The following is a 15,927-nucleotide window of genomic DNA, read 5'->3' as shown; positions in this document are numbered from 1 at the left end:
CCCAAACTGTGGCGTCCAGGCAGTTGCAGCGTCACACTGATCTCTATAACAGAAAGGTGGAAGTGGGAGACCAGGTGTTGCTGCCCAATGAGGGAGAGCATGGGAGGAAAAAGCTCGCTGGCTGCTGGGAAAATGTCATCTATGTGGTGCTGGAGATGAACGAAGGAAGCCATACTTTCAGGATTCAGAATGCCGCCAATGGTCAGGAGAAGGTGGTCTATCGTAACCTCATTATGCTGGTGAACTACCTTCCCTTTTGTGTCCCTACCTCTGAGGATGGACGGGACAAATTCTCCAGTACCAGTTCTCTGGAGAGTGACGCTGACAAGGTGGGTGTTTCTGTGGATTCGGTAGAATACAGGACCTTGGCTTGGGTATCGGGACTGCCATCTGTGTCATCCAGTGATGGCAACTTGGAGATTGCTGGACAGCTGAACAGGGGAGATGCTGAAGGAATGCATGGATCCGACTCTGCACAAGCTTCTGATATCGTTCCATTCGTGTCACATCTTGGTCATGGGTCTGGTGTTTCATCTCAATCCAATCCTCCAACCTTCATGGCTGGCACACCGGATGTGGGCGAATTCAATCTTGCTAGCAGCACAGATGTTGCTGATGATGGAAATCAGTTCTGTAGGTGTGGGGGACTCAGTCTCTTCAGGGACCGTTGCACACGATGGTGTGACGTCGAGGGACACCATGGAGGTCAGGAGCCAGGTTAGGTCCAGGGCTGGGAGACTGCTGAAGCCTGTTACCAGACTTATTGAGTTGATGCATCAGAAAACGGGGTTAACATCATGGTCATAAAAGAAAACAAAAAAACAAAACAAACAATAATGTGGGTGTGGCAGAAAGAGATAGGAGACAGGGATGAGCGGCGAGAGGCTGGACGACGGTGTGGCTGTCTGGCGGCATGTGACCAGCAATTGTCTGAGCTCAGCTGCTGTGTACGTGGCGGCACTCTGGTGGCTGCTCTTCGCAGCATATAGTGCTGCTGGCAGCGAAGACAGTTGAGTAGGGGAGCTGCGCTCCTGCGATGAGGAGGGGAGGCTGGATGCCTCCTTTAGGAGGCAAGTGCCTGGCCGGTGCATCTCTGAGCTCCTCCGTCTGTTTCGACAGCTGAATCTACACAAGACTTTTAACACACAGATCAGCCCTGCCAGTACGTCTCTCGTGGCAGGAGCCACAACACCGCTGGATCCAGACTTTAATCCTTCCGCCCCACGGGAGGGTCTTGTCAGACCGGGGCAGGATAAGTCACCATTTTTTATTTTTATAAATTTTTGTATTTGTTTATCTTAGCGTATAACTTTTAAGAACTGTTTTTTTTTGTTTTTTTTTTTGTAAGTCCGGAAGGAGTTATTTAAGGCGGTCAGCGCTCCACTTTTCTGGCGTCAGGTGTGGGCATGACCTGCTTGTCGTTGCAGTGGTCCCTAAAGGGGTGGTGTTTGGTGAATCCCCCTAGTGTGCTGTGTGGTGTTGCTGTGCAGTTGCTCTCGTGTGCCTTTTGGGCGTTAATATAGGTATAATAGGTATGTACTCCTGGCATCAGGACTCCCTGGGCCGCAGTTCGATGATGGATTTTGTAGTCGTATCGTCGGACCTGCGGCCACATGCCTTGGACACTCGGGTGAAGAGGGGGGCGGAGCTTCAACTGATCACCACCTGGTGGTGAGTTGGCTCAGATGGTGGGGGAGGAAGCCGGTCAGATCTGGCAGGCCCAAACGTGTTGTGAGGGTCTGCTGGGAACGTCTGGCTGAGTCCCCCGTCAGAGCGAGCTTCAACTCCCACCTTCAGCAGAGCTTCAACCATGTCCCGAGTGAGGCGGGGGACATTGAGTCCGAATGGGCTGTGTTCCGTGTCTCTATTGCTGAGGCGGCCAGCCGGAGCTGTGGCTGTAAGGTCGTTGGTGCCTGTCGTGGCGGTAATCCCAGGACTCGTTGGTGGACACCAGCAGTGAGGGATGCTGTCAAGCTGAAGAAGGAGTCCTATCGGGCCTTCTTGGCCTGTGGGACTCTGGAGGCAGCTGATGGGTACCGACAGGCTAAGCGGCTTCGGCTGTTGCCGAGGCAAAAACTTGGGCATGGGAGGAGTTCGGCGAGGCCATGGAGAAAGACTTCCGGACGGCTTCGAGGCGATTCTGGTCAAGTGGAGGAGTTTAAATATCTCGGGGTCTTGTTCACGAGTGAGGGAAGGATGGGCTTCCCTGCTTAGGCTGCTGCCCCCGCAACCTGATCTCGGATAAGCGGCATGAAGATGGATGGAAGGCGTGCCTTTAGCTTGATCCCACCTGTAGGAAGATGTGTCGAGCTCTAGCACGGTTTAACCAGCGCATTAGGGCTGCAACTAACAATTATCCATATTCGACTAATCTGTGAATGATTTTTTTTTTTTTAATCAGTCATGATTATTTCTGTCACGCCCACCATCTGTGCTTCCAGTTGATGTAGCTCTTTTTACTGGTTCCAGTATGTTTTACCCCACTCTCTTCATCTGCATCATATGAATGTCCCCCTGATTCCCAGTCAGTCACAACATAATGTCCTTTAGTAAGTTACAAGAACGACTCCTGAACCATTTAACAGCTTACTACTAATGGATTTTGAAACACTGAAACTTGTCAGTGTAATATGCAAGCTACACACAATTTGCCTCAAAAAGAAAATAAAACATTTTAACGTGCTAATTTCAGTGGAATTGCATAGAAATTATTATTTACATCTTGAAAAGGCGTGATTTGTAAGGTAAACAACAACACATCACTACTCGGTAATGCTAATTCTCCAATCCAGAATGCTGGAAACTGTGAACTCCGGGCTGTTTTCGTTTCAAATGCTCGTATTTGACTGTTGTGTCCCCAAGGATGCATGGTAGGCTACACATTTTTCCTGTTCTGACACGAAATATTGACAAACTTTGGCAATACGAGGCTTGACCCTGTCATCACTGACTGACCGCCATCGCTTTGTTCTTCGTTGGTTTAACAAAGTCGCAGCACAAAATGACAATCCTGCCCCCAGCACTTCCTGCGGTGCTTTGTGTCGTTGGCTTGGTGTTTAGAGTTCTTCTACTGTCTGAAAAGCCGTGGTTGGTAAACGGCGTTATGTTGCCTGGCGCAGAGTTTTATTAGCAAACGGCGTCCACCTCCACATGTAACCGGCGCGTAAAAACGCCGTCCACCTCCACACGTAACCGGCGCGTAGAAACGCCGTCCACCTCCACACGTAACCGGCGCGTAGAAACGCCGTCCACCTCCACACGTAACCGGCGCGTAGAAACGCCGTCCACCTCCACACGTAACCGGCGCGTAGAAACGCCGTCCACCTCCACACGTAACCGGCGCGTAGAAACGCCGTCCACCTCCACACGTAACCGGCGCGTAGAAACGCCGTCCACCTCCACACGTAACCGGCGCGTAAAAACGCCGTCCACCTCCACACGTAACCGGCGCGTAGAAACGCCGTCCACCTCCACACGTAACCGGCGCGTAGAAACGCCGTCCACCTCCACACGTAACCGGCGCGTAGAAACGCCGTCCACCTCCACACGTAACCGGCGCGTAGAAACGCCGTCCACCTCCACACGTAACCGGCGCGTAGAAACGCCGTCCACCTCCACACGTAACCGGCGCGTAGAAACGCCGTCCACCTCCACACGTAACCGGCGCGTAGAAACGCCGTCCACCTCCACACGTAACCGGCGCGTAGAAACGCCGTCCACCTCCACACGTAACCGGCGCGTAGAAACGCCGTCCACCTCCACACGTAACCGGCGCGTAGAAACGCCGTCCACCTCCACACGTAACCGGCGCGTAGAAACGCCGTCCACCTCCACACGTAACCGGCGTGTAGAAACCCCGTCCACCTCCAGAAATGGCGTCCGACTGGCTGACTGGCCGGACACTGTGCACCTGATGGTGAAGACCGAAAGTATTCAGTCGGAGGAGGTGACCAGAAGGGTTTGAAAGAAGTGGAGGTGGAACGATATGGTGGCATTTGTCGAAGGCTGGCTCGAAGTGTGAAGGGGGGTCACAGGATCACCATGATTATAACAGTTGCCATGCAGATGAATCAATGCTTTGAGCGGACCTTTGAACACCACCATCTGATAACTACATGTTACGCAGGCAATTGCTCACTGCAGTTGCCCGCTGTTGAACAGGAACGACACCATGTCACTTGAGCCCCGTCCACTTAGTTTTATTAACAGTTGATTGCACAAGAACAAACATGACCGCTCATCTACACTGACAACAAAGCAGCTCTTCACTGGTTGACATCATGGAAGTATTTCCAGTCCAAACTGGTCCAGCAATCACCTGCAAGTTTCATTGAAACAAAGTTCAGTAGTTGTCATGTTCAACCCCCGTCTCCTGAGGGACATCCCTGTTTTTGGTAGTGTTGCTGCACCAGCCACCTGGTCACCTCCAGGATCCCGCATTTCTAAATCAGAACCAGGATCAGTGTCAGCACCAGGATCAGCGAAACGAGGAGGCTGGCTGAAACGATTCGTGTTTGTCTCCATCGCATTAAAATAAAAAATCTGCCAGATCAGAAGAAGGATTTTCACTGGAAACTGGTCAGGTTTAAATGGACGTAATGATTTACGTATGAATATGAAGGGAGCAGATACACCGCTGAGATGGAACCCCTGCACTCAAACCCCGTCCTCTGGCCTGCCTTTTGACTCCGCCCCCTAATCTGCAAGGCAAGTCACCCTTCAGCAGGCCTTTTGACCCCACCCCCTAATCTGCATGGCAATCCCGCCCTTCGGCCTACCTTTTGACTCTGCCCCCTAATCTGCATGGCAATCCCGCCCTTCGGCCTACCTTTTGACTCTGCCCCCTAATCTGCATGGCAACCCACCCTTCGGCCTGCCTTTTGACTCCGCCCCCTAATCTGCATGGCAACCCTGCCCTTCGCCTTGCCTCTTGACTCCGCCCCTTAATCTGCATGGCAATCCCGCCCTTCGGCCTACCTTTTGACCCCACCCCCTAATCTGCATGGCAATCCCGCCCTTCGGCCTACCTTTTGACTCTGCCCCCTAATCTGCATGGCAACCCACCCTTCGGCCTGCCTTTTGACTCCGCCCCCTAATCTGCATGGCAACAGCGCCCTTCGGCCTATCTTTTGACTCCGCCCCCTAATCTGCATGGCAACCCTGCCCTTCGCCTTGCCTCTTGACTCCGCCCCCTAATCTGCATGGCAACCCTGCCCTTCGCCTTGCCTCTTGACTCCACCCCCTAATCCGCATGGCAACCCTGCCCTTCGGCCTGCCTTTTGACTCCGCCCCCTAATCCGCATGGCAACCCCGCCCTTCGCCTTGCCTCTTGACTCCGCCCCCTAATCTGCATGGCAACCCCGCCTTTCGGCCTGCCTTCTGACTGATTGATCTTTTAGTGCTTTTGGTTTTCCAGGTTCACGCTGTGTGTGTTAAATGTCAAAATAAACTAACCTAGAACCGATCAGAACTAGTTTTTAACAGATCAGAACCACTGAAACCAGACGTTCTGAATCTGATGCAGAAACATTCACGAAAAAGCTTTGAATTCTTTCTTGATGGTTTCACTCCAACTTCCTGTTTGATCTCTAAAACCAACTTCCGCTTCTTTTTGTTTCTGGATCCCAGATGCGACCGACAGTTTCAGTCTTCACTGAGCTTGCAGCGTCTTTGCAATGGTGACGTCATGTTGGCTTCAGTCCAGCTGCTAAGTCATGACATCAGAAGGTAGGCGGAGTTTCCACATCTCCATGCCTGCCCTATCAACTTCCCATAAGCAAATCAGAGGAGGGTGGATTATCTGAAACCCGCCCAGACACTGGACTGAGCAAAGGGAGCTGATTGGCGCTCTCTAAGATTCTAGTTTTAATGTTAGAACATCCTTTAGTGATCGAGTCCAACAACAAAGATGATAACTAGGGAAGAAAGAAGAAGAGAGACGAGGTGATCAATATTAAACGTATAATAGTTATCAATCAGAGAAATAAAAGACAGTTCAAAGAACAGTTTCTGACTGATCTCACATCTACTGTCTGGTAAACACTGAACCTGTTCACATGATCATCAGATAGAGTAATCAGATTACTGTGATCTGACAGATCTATACGCAATTCTGAAATATAAATTTATCCAATTTATTTCACAGGACAGTGTGACATCACTTCCTGTTATTTTCAAAACGTAATTTGTTTGGTGACGGCACACACATGGTCTTAGCATTAGCTGCTTATGTAGGAGACAGCTTTCTTAGCATTAGCTGCCAATGCAGGAGGCAGCGGTCTTAGCTTTAGCTGCAAATGTAGAAGGCCGCAGTCTTAGCATTAGATGCTAATGTAGGTGACAGCGGCCTTAGCATTAGCTGCTAATGTAGGAGACGGCGGTCTAGCATTAGCTGCCAATGTAGGAGACCACGGTCTTAGCATTAGCTGCTAATGTAGGAGGCTGCGGTCTTAGCATTAGCTGCCAATGTAGGAGACCGCGGTCTTAGCATTAGCTGCTAATGTAGGAGGCCGCGGTCTTAGCATTAGCTGCCAATGTAGGAGACCGCGGTCTTAGCATTAGCTGCTAATGTAGGAGGCCGCGGTCTTAGCATTAGCTGCTAATGTAGGAGGCTGCGGTCTTAGCATTAGCTGCCAATGTAGGAGACCGCGGTCTTAGCATTAGCTGCTAATGTAGGAGGCTGCGGTCTTAGCATTAGCTGCCAATGTAGGAGACCGCGGTCTTAGCATTAGCTGCTAATGTAGGAGGCCGCGGTCTTAGCATTAGCTGCCAATGTAGGAGACCGCGGTCTTAGCATTAGCTGCTAATGTAGGAGGCCGCGGTCTTAGCATTAGCTGCCAATGTAGGAGGCCGCGGTCTTAGCATTAGCTGCTAATGTAGGAGGCCGCGGTCTTAGCATTAGCTGCCAATGTAGGAGGCCGCGGTCTTAGCATTAGCTGCCAATGTAGGAGGCCGCGGTCTTAGCATTAGCTGCTAATGTAGGAGGCTGCAGTATTAGCATTTGCTGCTAATGAAGGGGGCCGCAGTCTTAGCATTAGCTGCTAATGAAGGAGGCTGCAGTATTAAAATTACATATGAATCCAGTGGTGAATGAAAAATTTGCACTGTCAGAGAGTTGATCCTGCGCCTTGTTACAGATATTAACATAATCCACCAAAACCCATAAATCCTCCTTATTTCTGAAGTTTCTAAGAGGTTTTCCGGTCTTACATCTACATTGACTTTTTATCATCGTGTGTCCAGAAAAATTCCAGGATCTGACATAGATCACTAACATTTTTATGCCGAAGATCGAAAACAAACCAAAACATTAAAAGTCAAGAAAAACAAAGTGCTAAAACGGAGGCAACGGCATCATACCAGACGTCTCTGGATCAGCTGCAACGAGTTAAAGTGATTCTGTAAACCGACTCACCATGTCTCCACTGCTACGTTTGGGACTGAACTCCAGGCTGGCTGCTCTGCTCCGGTCCTCGTTCCAAAGCTGGCTCCGGTCCTCGTTCCAAAGCTGGCTCCAGTCCTTGTTCCAAAGCTGGCTCCGGTCCTCGTTCCAAACCTGGCTCCGGTCCTTGTTCCAAAGCTGGCTCCGGTCCTCGTTCCAAAGCTGGCTCCGGTCCTCGTTCCAAAGCTGGCTCCGGTCCTCGTTCCAAACCTGGCTCCGGTCCTCGTTCCAAAGCTGGCTCCGGTCCTCGTTCCAAAGCTGGCTCCGGTCCTCGTTCCAAAGCTGGCTCCGGTCCTCGTTCCAAACCTGGCTCCGGTCCTCGTTCCAAACCTGGCTCCGGTCCTCGTTCCAAAGCTGGCTCCGGTCCTCGTTCCAAACCTGGCTCCGGTCCTCGTTCCAAACCTGGCTCCGGTCCCGGTCCCCGCTCCGGTCCCTGTCCCCGCTCCAGCAGCGTCGGGCTGATCTCTTCCTCAGGGTCGTAGTAATAAAACTTGGTCAGGTAGGCGATCAGAGGCCTGGAGGAAACAAGAAAGGTAGAACCAGATGCTGGATTTACAAGTCGGGTCCGGTTTCTACTTGAACAGAAAAAGCTGTGAGGCGATCAGGACTGTGAGGCGATCAGGACTGTAAATGTCTGCGGCCGGTGGAGTCATGAGGAATATTGACTGCCTTTGCCCGGACTTTCAGGCAGAAGTGGAACCTGCAGAGGTTCTGAAGCAGTGAGACTAGCTCTGCTTCCCAACGTCTCACATTGAGTTTAGCTGAAGAGGAAACTTGTGGAACAAACCGACAGTAGCATGGAGCTGCGTGTCGGAGATGCAGCAGCAGGTAGCTGCAGAGTAACCTGCAGGTCTGTCGTCATCCTGCCCTCATCAGCACCACCAGCTGGTGATGGAGAGTTCTACCGGCAACCCGGCGGGACCAAGAGCTACGTTAGGATTCAGACCCGGTCCACTGTGTGAGAATGGAGACGTACGTGGGCAGCGGCAGCTCCTGGATGTGGTCTATCCGGACCAGCTGTCTGATGCAGAACCGACACAGATGCTGCAGAGATTTCACACTGCTGAACCTGGAGACTGGGTACAGGAGCTGGACTGGGGTCGGGGGCAGACCTGAACACAGACAGAACACCATCAACCGAGGTTTTCCAGGACATCTGAAAACAAGGCTCACAGACAACGGCATGTCACTGTGGCTTTCTCCGCCATGCTGGGGAAACCGGCCACCGTTTTGGGTTTATCGACTGGACCGACACGGTCCACATGCTGATTGTCTTCAGAGTTGTTACAGGTTTCTTTTTAGATCTGAAGTTTGTCCACTAAATGGACACCATTTCTGTCCTCAGAAAACAGTTTGGGATGAAAATAAACCAGTTTTCTTTGCAGTCGGTCACAGTTGAACAAGTCTGGAATCCGCCCACCAGCGCCACCTTGTGGTGCTTCAGTGCCTTCCTACCAGATAAACTCTCTTCCATCATGTCATGGCTGCAGCTGCGCTGCAAGCTGATTGGTCGGTGTGTACCTGGAACTCTGGAGCGCAGGAAGTAGAGGAACCTTCCGTTCTTGGAGTGCATGATGGCTCTCTCGATGAACTCCACCACAGAGTGACAGCAGTCCTCGAACTTTGGGTGACACCACAGACTGAAGGTCCCTGCAGGACGGAGACGGACACGATGAGGACGCCGCCGGACGCGATTCTGATGCGTTTAGGTGCGTCTTACCTCGGTAGTGCTCCATGCGGGTGTGATGGGTGACGCCCTGCGACCTGAAGCTCAGACTCAGGATGTATCGCGGATCAGAACTGTCCCGGACCAGAAACGAGCCATCAGGTTTTCCCTTCAGCTTCATCTCAGCGTCCTCCCAGTTCATCGGACCCCAGTACCATCCACACTGAAACACACCTACAGGTTAGCTCTGCCCTTACGCCACAATCCACAACGTAACCCAGGTTAGCTCCGCCCCCGACCCACCTTCTCCAGCTCTCTGAGGCTGGTGGCGAAACTACCAGGGTCAGGTCGACTGAGGGGGCAGCGGGGGGCGAGTCGGGGTGGCAGGGGGTGCGTGTTGGGCCACAGAGGAACCGGCCGGGGTAAGCCTCGCAGGAAGGTGTCTGTTTGGGAGACCGGACAGAAACGTTACCGATGGCGATGCTGCCTTCAGGGGCAGTTAGAGCAGACACCATCAGGCTTCTGCTTCGGGCGGAAAAATCCTTTTTACCAAACATTTTAAACACAAAGATATCAACCACACTTGTTCAGATAGAACAACCTGAAACTTTAAAATGCAGGTTATCGATGAGAAGATTGATCTGTTTCTACTCTCTTTAACTATTTGTACTAAAACAGTCCATAAAGGAACTGGTGTTACTGGTGTGACTGGACTATTGATGTGTACACACACGCTAAAATCTAACATGTATGTGTGTGGGCACATCACCGTTGAGGCTCAGGCTGTGTTGGATGTTGATGAGGGAGGGGGGCAGGGCCATTGGTCGAGGGGGCAGAGACTGCATTGAAGCGCCCACGCTGCGCTCCATGAGGGGACCCCGTTTCTCGCCACCGAAGTCATCTGCAGGACAGAAACACACACCTGTGAGGCAGAAGAGGAGCAGGCAGGGTTCTGTTCAGCCTCGGTGCTGGCCTCAGATCGACATCGGACTCCTGCAGGACCATGCTACCGGGGGTCGTGACCACGCTACCGGGGGTCGTGACCACGCTACCGGGGGTCGTGACAACTTTCCCGGGGGTCGTGACCACGCTACCGGGGGTCGTGACCACGCTACCGGAGGTTGTGACCACGCTACCGGGGGTCGTGACAACTTTCCCGGGGGTCGTGACCACGCTACCGGGGGATGTGATGACGCTACTGGAGGTCGTGACCACGCTACCGGTGGTCGTGACCACGCTACCGGGGGATGTGATGACGCTACTGGAGGTCGTGACCACGCTACCGGTGGTTGGGACCACGCTACTGGGGGATGTGATGACGCTACTGGGGGTCGTGACCACGCTACCGGAGGTCGTGACCAGGCCTCTGGGGGTCGGGACAACACTACTGGGGGATGTGATGACGCTACTGGGGGTCGTGACCACGCCTCTGGGGGTCGGGACCACGCTACTGGGGGATGTGATGACGCTACTGGGGGTCGTGACCACGCTACTGGTGTTCGTGACCATGCTACCGGGGGTCGTGACCACTTTCCCGGGGGTCGTGACCACGCTACCGGTGGTCGGGACCACGCTACTGGGGGATGTGATGACGCTACTGGGAGTCGTGACCACGCTACCGGGGGTCGTGACCACTTTCCCGGGGGTCGTGACCACGCTACCGGAGGTCGTGACCACGCTACCGGTGGTCGGGACCACGCTACTGGGGGATGTGATGACGCTACTGGGAGTCGTGACCACGCTACCGGGGGTCGTGACCACTTTCCCGGGGGTCGTGACCACGCTACCGGAGGTCGTGACCACGCTACCGGTGGTCGGGACCACGCTACTGGGGGATGTGATGACGCTACTGGGAGTCGTGACCACGCTACCGGGGGTCGTGACCACTTTCCCGGGGGTCGTGACCACGCTACCGGAGGTCGTGACCACGCTACCGGTGGTCGGGACCACGCTACTGGGGGATGTGATGACGCTACTGGGGGTCGTGACCACGCTACCGGAGGTCGTGACCAGGCCTCTGGGGGTCGGGACAACGCTACCGGAGGTCGTGACCAGGCCTCTGGGGGTCGGGACAACGCTACTGGGGGTCGTGACCAGGCTACTGGGGTTCGTGACCACGCTACTGGGGGTCGTGACCAGGCTACTGGGGTTCGTGACCATGCTACTGGGGGTCGTGACCACGCTACTGGGGGATGTGATGACACTACTGGGGTTCGTGACCATGCTACCGGGGGTCGTGACCACTTTCCCGGGGGTCGTGACCACGCTACCAGAGCTCGTGACCATGCTACCGGTGGTCGGGACCACGCTACTGGGGGATGTGATGACGCTACTGGGAGTCGTGACCACGCTACCGGGGGTCGTGACCACTTTCCCGGGGGTCGTGATGACGCTACTGGGGGTCGTGACCACGCTACCGGAGGTCGTGACCAGGCCTCTGGGGGTCGGGACAACGCTACTGGGGGTCGTGACCAGGCTACTGGGGGTCGTGACCACGCTACTGGGGGATGTGATGACGCTACTGGGAGTCGTGACCAGGCTACTGGGGGTCGTGACCAGGCTACTGGGAGTCGTGACCAGGCTACTGGGGGTCGTGACCATGCTACTGGGGGTCGTGACCAAGCTACTGGGGGTCGTGACCACGCTACTGGGGGATGTGATGACACTACTGGGGTTCGTGACCACGCTACTGGGGTTCGTGACCATGCTACTGGGGTTCGTGACCAGGCCTCTGGGGGTCGTGACCACGCTACTGGGGGATGTGATGACACTACTGGGGTTCGTGACCATGCTACTGGGGTTCGTGACCATGCTACTGGGGGTCGTGACCATGCTACTGGGGTTCGTGACCATGCTACTGGGGGTCGTGACCATGCTACTGGGGGTCGTGACCATGCTACTGGGGTTCGTGACCATGCTACTGGGGGTCGTGACCACGCTACTGGGGGTCGTGACCACGCTACTGGAGGTTGTGACCAGGCTTCTGGGGGTCGTGACCACGCTACTGGGGGATGTGATGACGCTACTGGGGGTCGTGACCACGCTACTGGGGGATGTGATGACGCTACTGGGGTTCGTGACCACGCTACTGGGGGATGTGATGACGCTACTGGGGGTCGTGACCACGCTACCAGAGGTCGTGACCACGCTACTGGGGGTCGTGACCACGCCACCGGGGGTCGTGACCCCGCTACTGGGGGTCGTGACCACGCTACTGGGGGATGTGATGACGCTACTGGGGGTCGTGACCACGCTACCAGAGGTCGTGACCACGCTACTGGGGGTCGTGACCACGCTACCGGAGGTCGTGACCACGCTACTGGGGGTCGTCACCACACTACCGGAGGTCGTGACCAGGCTTCTTGGGGTCGGGACCACGCTACTGGGGGATGTGATGACGCTACTGGGGTTCGTGACCACGCTACAGGGGGTCGTGACCAGGTTTCTGGGGGTTGTGACCACGCTACTGGACATTATGACCACGCTATTGGGGGTCATGACCATGCTACTGGGGGTTGTGACAATGCTACCGGAGGGTGTGACTACGCTACTGGGGGTCGTGGCCACGCTACTGGGGCGGAACCACGCTACTGGAGATCGTGACAATGCTACCAGAGGTAGTGATGATGCCACAGCTGTCGTGTAAAGCTACTGGGGGTTGTGACTACGTTACTGGGGGTCGTGACGGGACCTGGACCAGAAAAAAGCACATGAAGGAGAAAAAAGAGGAAGTACCAAGCAGACTGAGGCTCCGCCTCGGAGGCGGGGGAGGAGTCGGGGGGTGGAGCGAGCCCCCCCTCCTGTGAGAAATGTCCACATCGACCAGAGAGACCGTCTCACCTGGACACAGCAAGACAGAGGAAGGACGGATACAGAAGAGCACATCATGTCTACAGGTGATGATGATGATGCAGTAACTTCATCCTGGTCAACCACACGGTGACCTCACCTGTACTTGCACACTCACGTTCATGCGTAAGGACTCACCTGTGAACGCTGGCGTGAGCGGCACCGGTGAGAAGGCACTGTGCGGTCTGGACTGCAGCAACCTGGCGACACAGACATGGAAAGCAGTGACATCACAGGCACACCTGGATCCCCCCACCAAGCTGAAACCCAAACTGTTGCCATGGTTGACTCGGGATCAGGGGAGTAAACAACAGGTCCGAGCTCCTCCTCCTGCATTGTCTCACCAGGCGGACGCTGCGGAGACGGGGAGCGTTGTCACGGCGATAGGCATCTTACCTGCTGCCGTCCTGGTCTGTGTTGCTGCTGGTAGACCCCCAAACGTCCAGCAGGCTCCCCCCAGATGAGCTGGACGAAGCTAGGGACGGCCTCTTGTCCAGCAGCCCCCCCGACCCCCCTCTAGAGCTCTTGGTTCTGAACAGCTTGCTGAGCCGGACCTTCAGGGAACCCCCCTTCCTGGACTTGTCTCGAGACGTCTTGTTGCCATCCCCCTGTAGGACCACCAGGGGGGATGCGGGCCGACCCGACCCACCAGAGGCCACGTCGAGTTTGGGGGTGGCAGCACGACTCTGGGGCTGTGAACAGGACTGGTGCTGGATACGGGGACCTGGGTCAGGACTGGGGGTTATCTGGAGGGCCGTCAAAGACTGGGGGGCCTGCAGGAGGATGGGGGAGTATGTGCAGGTGGTGGTGCCGATGGGGGGGCAAGGCAACGAGGACCGGCAGGTGTGGTCTGTGCAAACCCCCGCCTCCTCCGCCAGTCTGTGGACCTGCTGCATCAGACCGCTCAGAGTCCTGCTGGAGAACGCAGGCCCCGCCCCCACAGGGGTTACCCCGGCAACGACTTCGCCCATTCGATCTCCTTTCTCTGTGTTCTGCCCATTCCTGTCCCCCCCATGACCCAGTCTGTCCACTTCCTCAGAACCAAGACCCTCCAGGACCAGCAGAGCGTCACTGGTCTCGCTGGGGTCCTCACCGGGCCCCATGCCCCCCATCCCTGAGGCCAGGATGTTGTGACAGGAGCAGCGAGGGGCGGGGGGCACCACATCGCCCCCCATCCTCTGGTCTCCTCCCCCCGTGGGGCAGTTCTTCCTGGGCTCCAGGAGTCCCAGGCGCAGCGCCTGGTCCAGCAGGCCCACAGGCCACTTGGCCAGGCAGGGTCTGTGGCACAACACCGATCCCGATTGCTGGTGGGGGACCGGCTGGGACGCATCAGGACCTTTGGACAGTCTGAGGACCGGTTGCCACTGCAGGATGTGTGAGGGCTGCAGGTTTTCCTTTGCAGAATGGATGCAGTGGGGGTTCTGGTCCTTCCCCCCTCCAGGTCCAGCTGATGTTTTACCAGGACCCGAACCTGATCTCGGGTCCAGCTGCCTTCTTTCTGCCTCCTCCTGAAGGAACCCCGCCGGCGGCTGATCCAGTCCGCACTCCAGGATCCGGTCTCCAGACCGCAGCAGGTCCTGAAAAACCATCAGCGAGCCGTGCGCGCGCGGCACCGAGCAGTCCACAAACCGCTGCGCCGCTACGGCGAAGTCCTCCGGCGGCGGAGAGGACACCGGCGGGGCCTGCGGCGACATCAGCCCGCCGTCCAGCTCGCCTTTTCCGGGAAGCGGCGAGCTATAGTGCGGGGATGCGGAGCCGAGGCCCCCCGAGGGGCCGCTGGAGTCCAGCCCAAACCCGCCGCCGAGGTGTCCCAGCGCGGCTTTGACAGGCCGGAACCCGCCGCCTCCGGACCCGGGGTCGCCGGGCTCGTGCAGCCGGTCGTACTCCGCGGCGGACACGAGCCGCATCAGGACGAAGTCCGGAGACTTTTCTTGCTGCGCGTCGTTCATGGCGGCGGGCTGACGTTAGCTGCTCCGCTTACATAACGGCTGCATCTCCCCGCCGGCCACCGGCCAGCCCGCCGCAGCTCCGGGCCGCTGGCATGTCGAGTCTGGACCGGTTCGGGGCGAGGACGGCTCCGCTGCACGACGGCGAACTGGATCAGACATGAAGAAACGCGCGCGGTGCCGCCGATCCGTTAGCCTCCTCGCGGGGAGGGAGGGAGGGGGGCTGATCGATCTCTTTAAAGATAGATTTATGCCTAAATTCTTACGTTACTTTACGTACTTATTCATAAACACCAGTGATTTATTTGTATGAAATGCTGTCAGTAAAAATTTACTGGTTGAATAAAGTTTTACTGGAATCACTGGTGGGTCACGTGCTTGTTTGAATTGGTTTATTGTTGAGCTGAACCACAGACATGGCCTTCGCAAGTCCGGTTCGAGTCCGTCTGGTGGGGGACATGAAAAACTCAAGTCCCACATCAGCCTTGCTGGTCTGGAATGGTTGGAGCAGGTCGCACGGGAACCAGCTGGGAACCAGTCTGGAAGAGTTGGGGCTGCTCTCATAGGAACCTGTCTGGAATGGTTGGGAACCAGTCTGGAACAGTAGGAGCAGCTCGCGCGGGACCAGTCTGGAACAGTTGGAGCAGCTTGTGCTGGAACCAGTCTGGAACAGTTGGGAACCAGTCTGGAATGGTTGAAGCAGTTCGCATAGGAACCAGCCTGCAATGGTTGAAGCAGCTTGCGTGGGAACCAGTCTGGAACGGTTGGAGCAGCTTGTGTAGGAAACAGTCTGGAACAGTTGGGAAGCAGTCTAACAGTTGGGGCAGTTCTCATAGGAACCAGTCTGGGAACAGTTGGGAACTAGTCTGCAACGGTTGGGAACCAGTCTGGAATGGTTGAAGCAGCGTGCGTGGGAACCAGTCTGGAACAGTAGGGAACCAGTCTGGAACGATTGGGAACCAGCCTGGAACGGTTGAAGCAGCATGCGTGGGAACCAGTCTGGAACAGTAGGGAACCAGTCTGGA

At 55.5% G+C, this 15,927-nt stretch overlaps 1 protein-coding gene across 2 annotated transcripts; it reads right to left on the bottom strand.

Moving 5' to 3' along the window:
- Positions 1 to 4,183: 4,183 nt before the first annotated feature.
- Positions 4,184 to 15,247, bottom strand: LOC306765506 (uncharacterized protein). Of its 2 annotated transcripts, XR_013771567.1 has the most exons (11): positions 13,353 to 15,247; positions 13,095 to 13,156; positions 12,843 to 12,947; positions 9,877 to 10,008; positions 9,411 to 9,550; positions 9,162 to 9,330; positions 8,963 to 9,091; positions 8,418 to 8,553; positions 7,415 to 7,956; positions 4,829 to 5,915; positions 4,184 to 4,778 (listed from the first exon to the last, which is right to left on the bottom strand). XR_013771567.1 is itself a non-coding variant. In XM_079252985.1 (10 exons), exons 1-9 carry the CDS (start codon positions 14,903 to 14,905, stop codon positions 7,428 to 7,430), a joined length of 2,955 nt encoding a protein of 984 aa, XP_079109111.1. In that variant the 5' UTR covers positions 14,906 to 15,247; the 3' UTR covers positions 4,184 to 5,915; positions 7,415 to 7,427. The 2 variants fall into 2 exon arrangements, 1 of the variants encoding a protein (XP_079109111.1); XM_079252985.1 differs by having other exon boundaries at positions 4,184 to 5,915.
- Positions 15,248 to 15,927: the final 680 nt, after the last annotated feature.

The sequence above is a fragment of the Telmatherina bonti genome (assembly GCF_933228915.1).
Source record: "Telmatherina bonti genome assembly, chromosome: 14".
NCBI classification, from domain to species: Eukaryota; Metazoa; Chordata; class Actinopteri; order Atheriniformes; family Telmatherinidae; genus Telmatherina; species Telmatherina bonti.
This window is presented reverse-complemented; position numbering and strand designations above follow the sequence as displayed.

Bases quoted from the DNA above. Each gene is read 5' to 3' on its own strand.
- LOC306765506 (XM_079252985.1), bottom strand. From the start codon at position 14,905: ATGAACGACGCGCAGCAAGAAAAGTCTCCGGACTTCGTCCTGATGCGG. The intron at 13,157-13,352 runs GTAAGATGCCTA...CTGTGTCGCCAG, and splicing joins ACAGACCAGGACGGCAGCAG to GTTGCTGCAGTCCAGACCGC. The intron at 9,551-9,876 runs GTGATGTGCCCA...TCTCCCAAACAG, and splicing joins ACACAGCCTGAGCCTCAACG to ACACCTTCCTGCGAGGCTTA.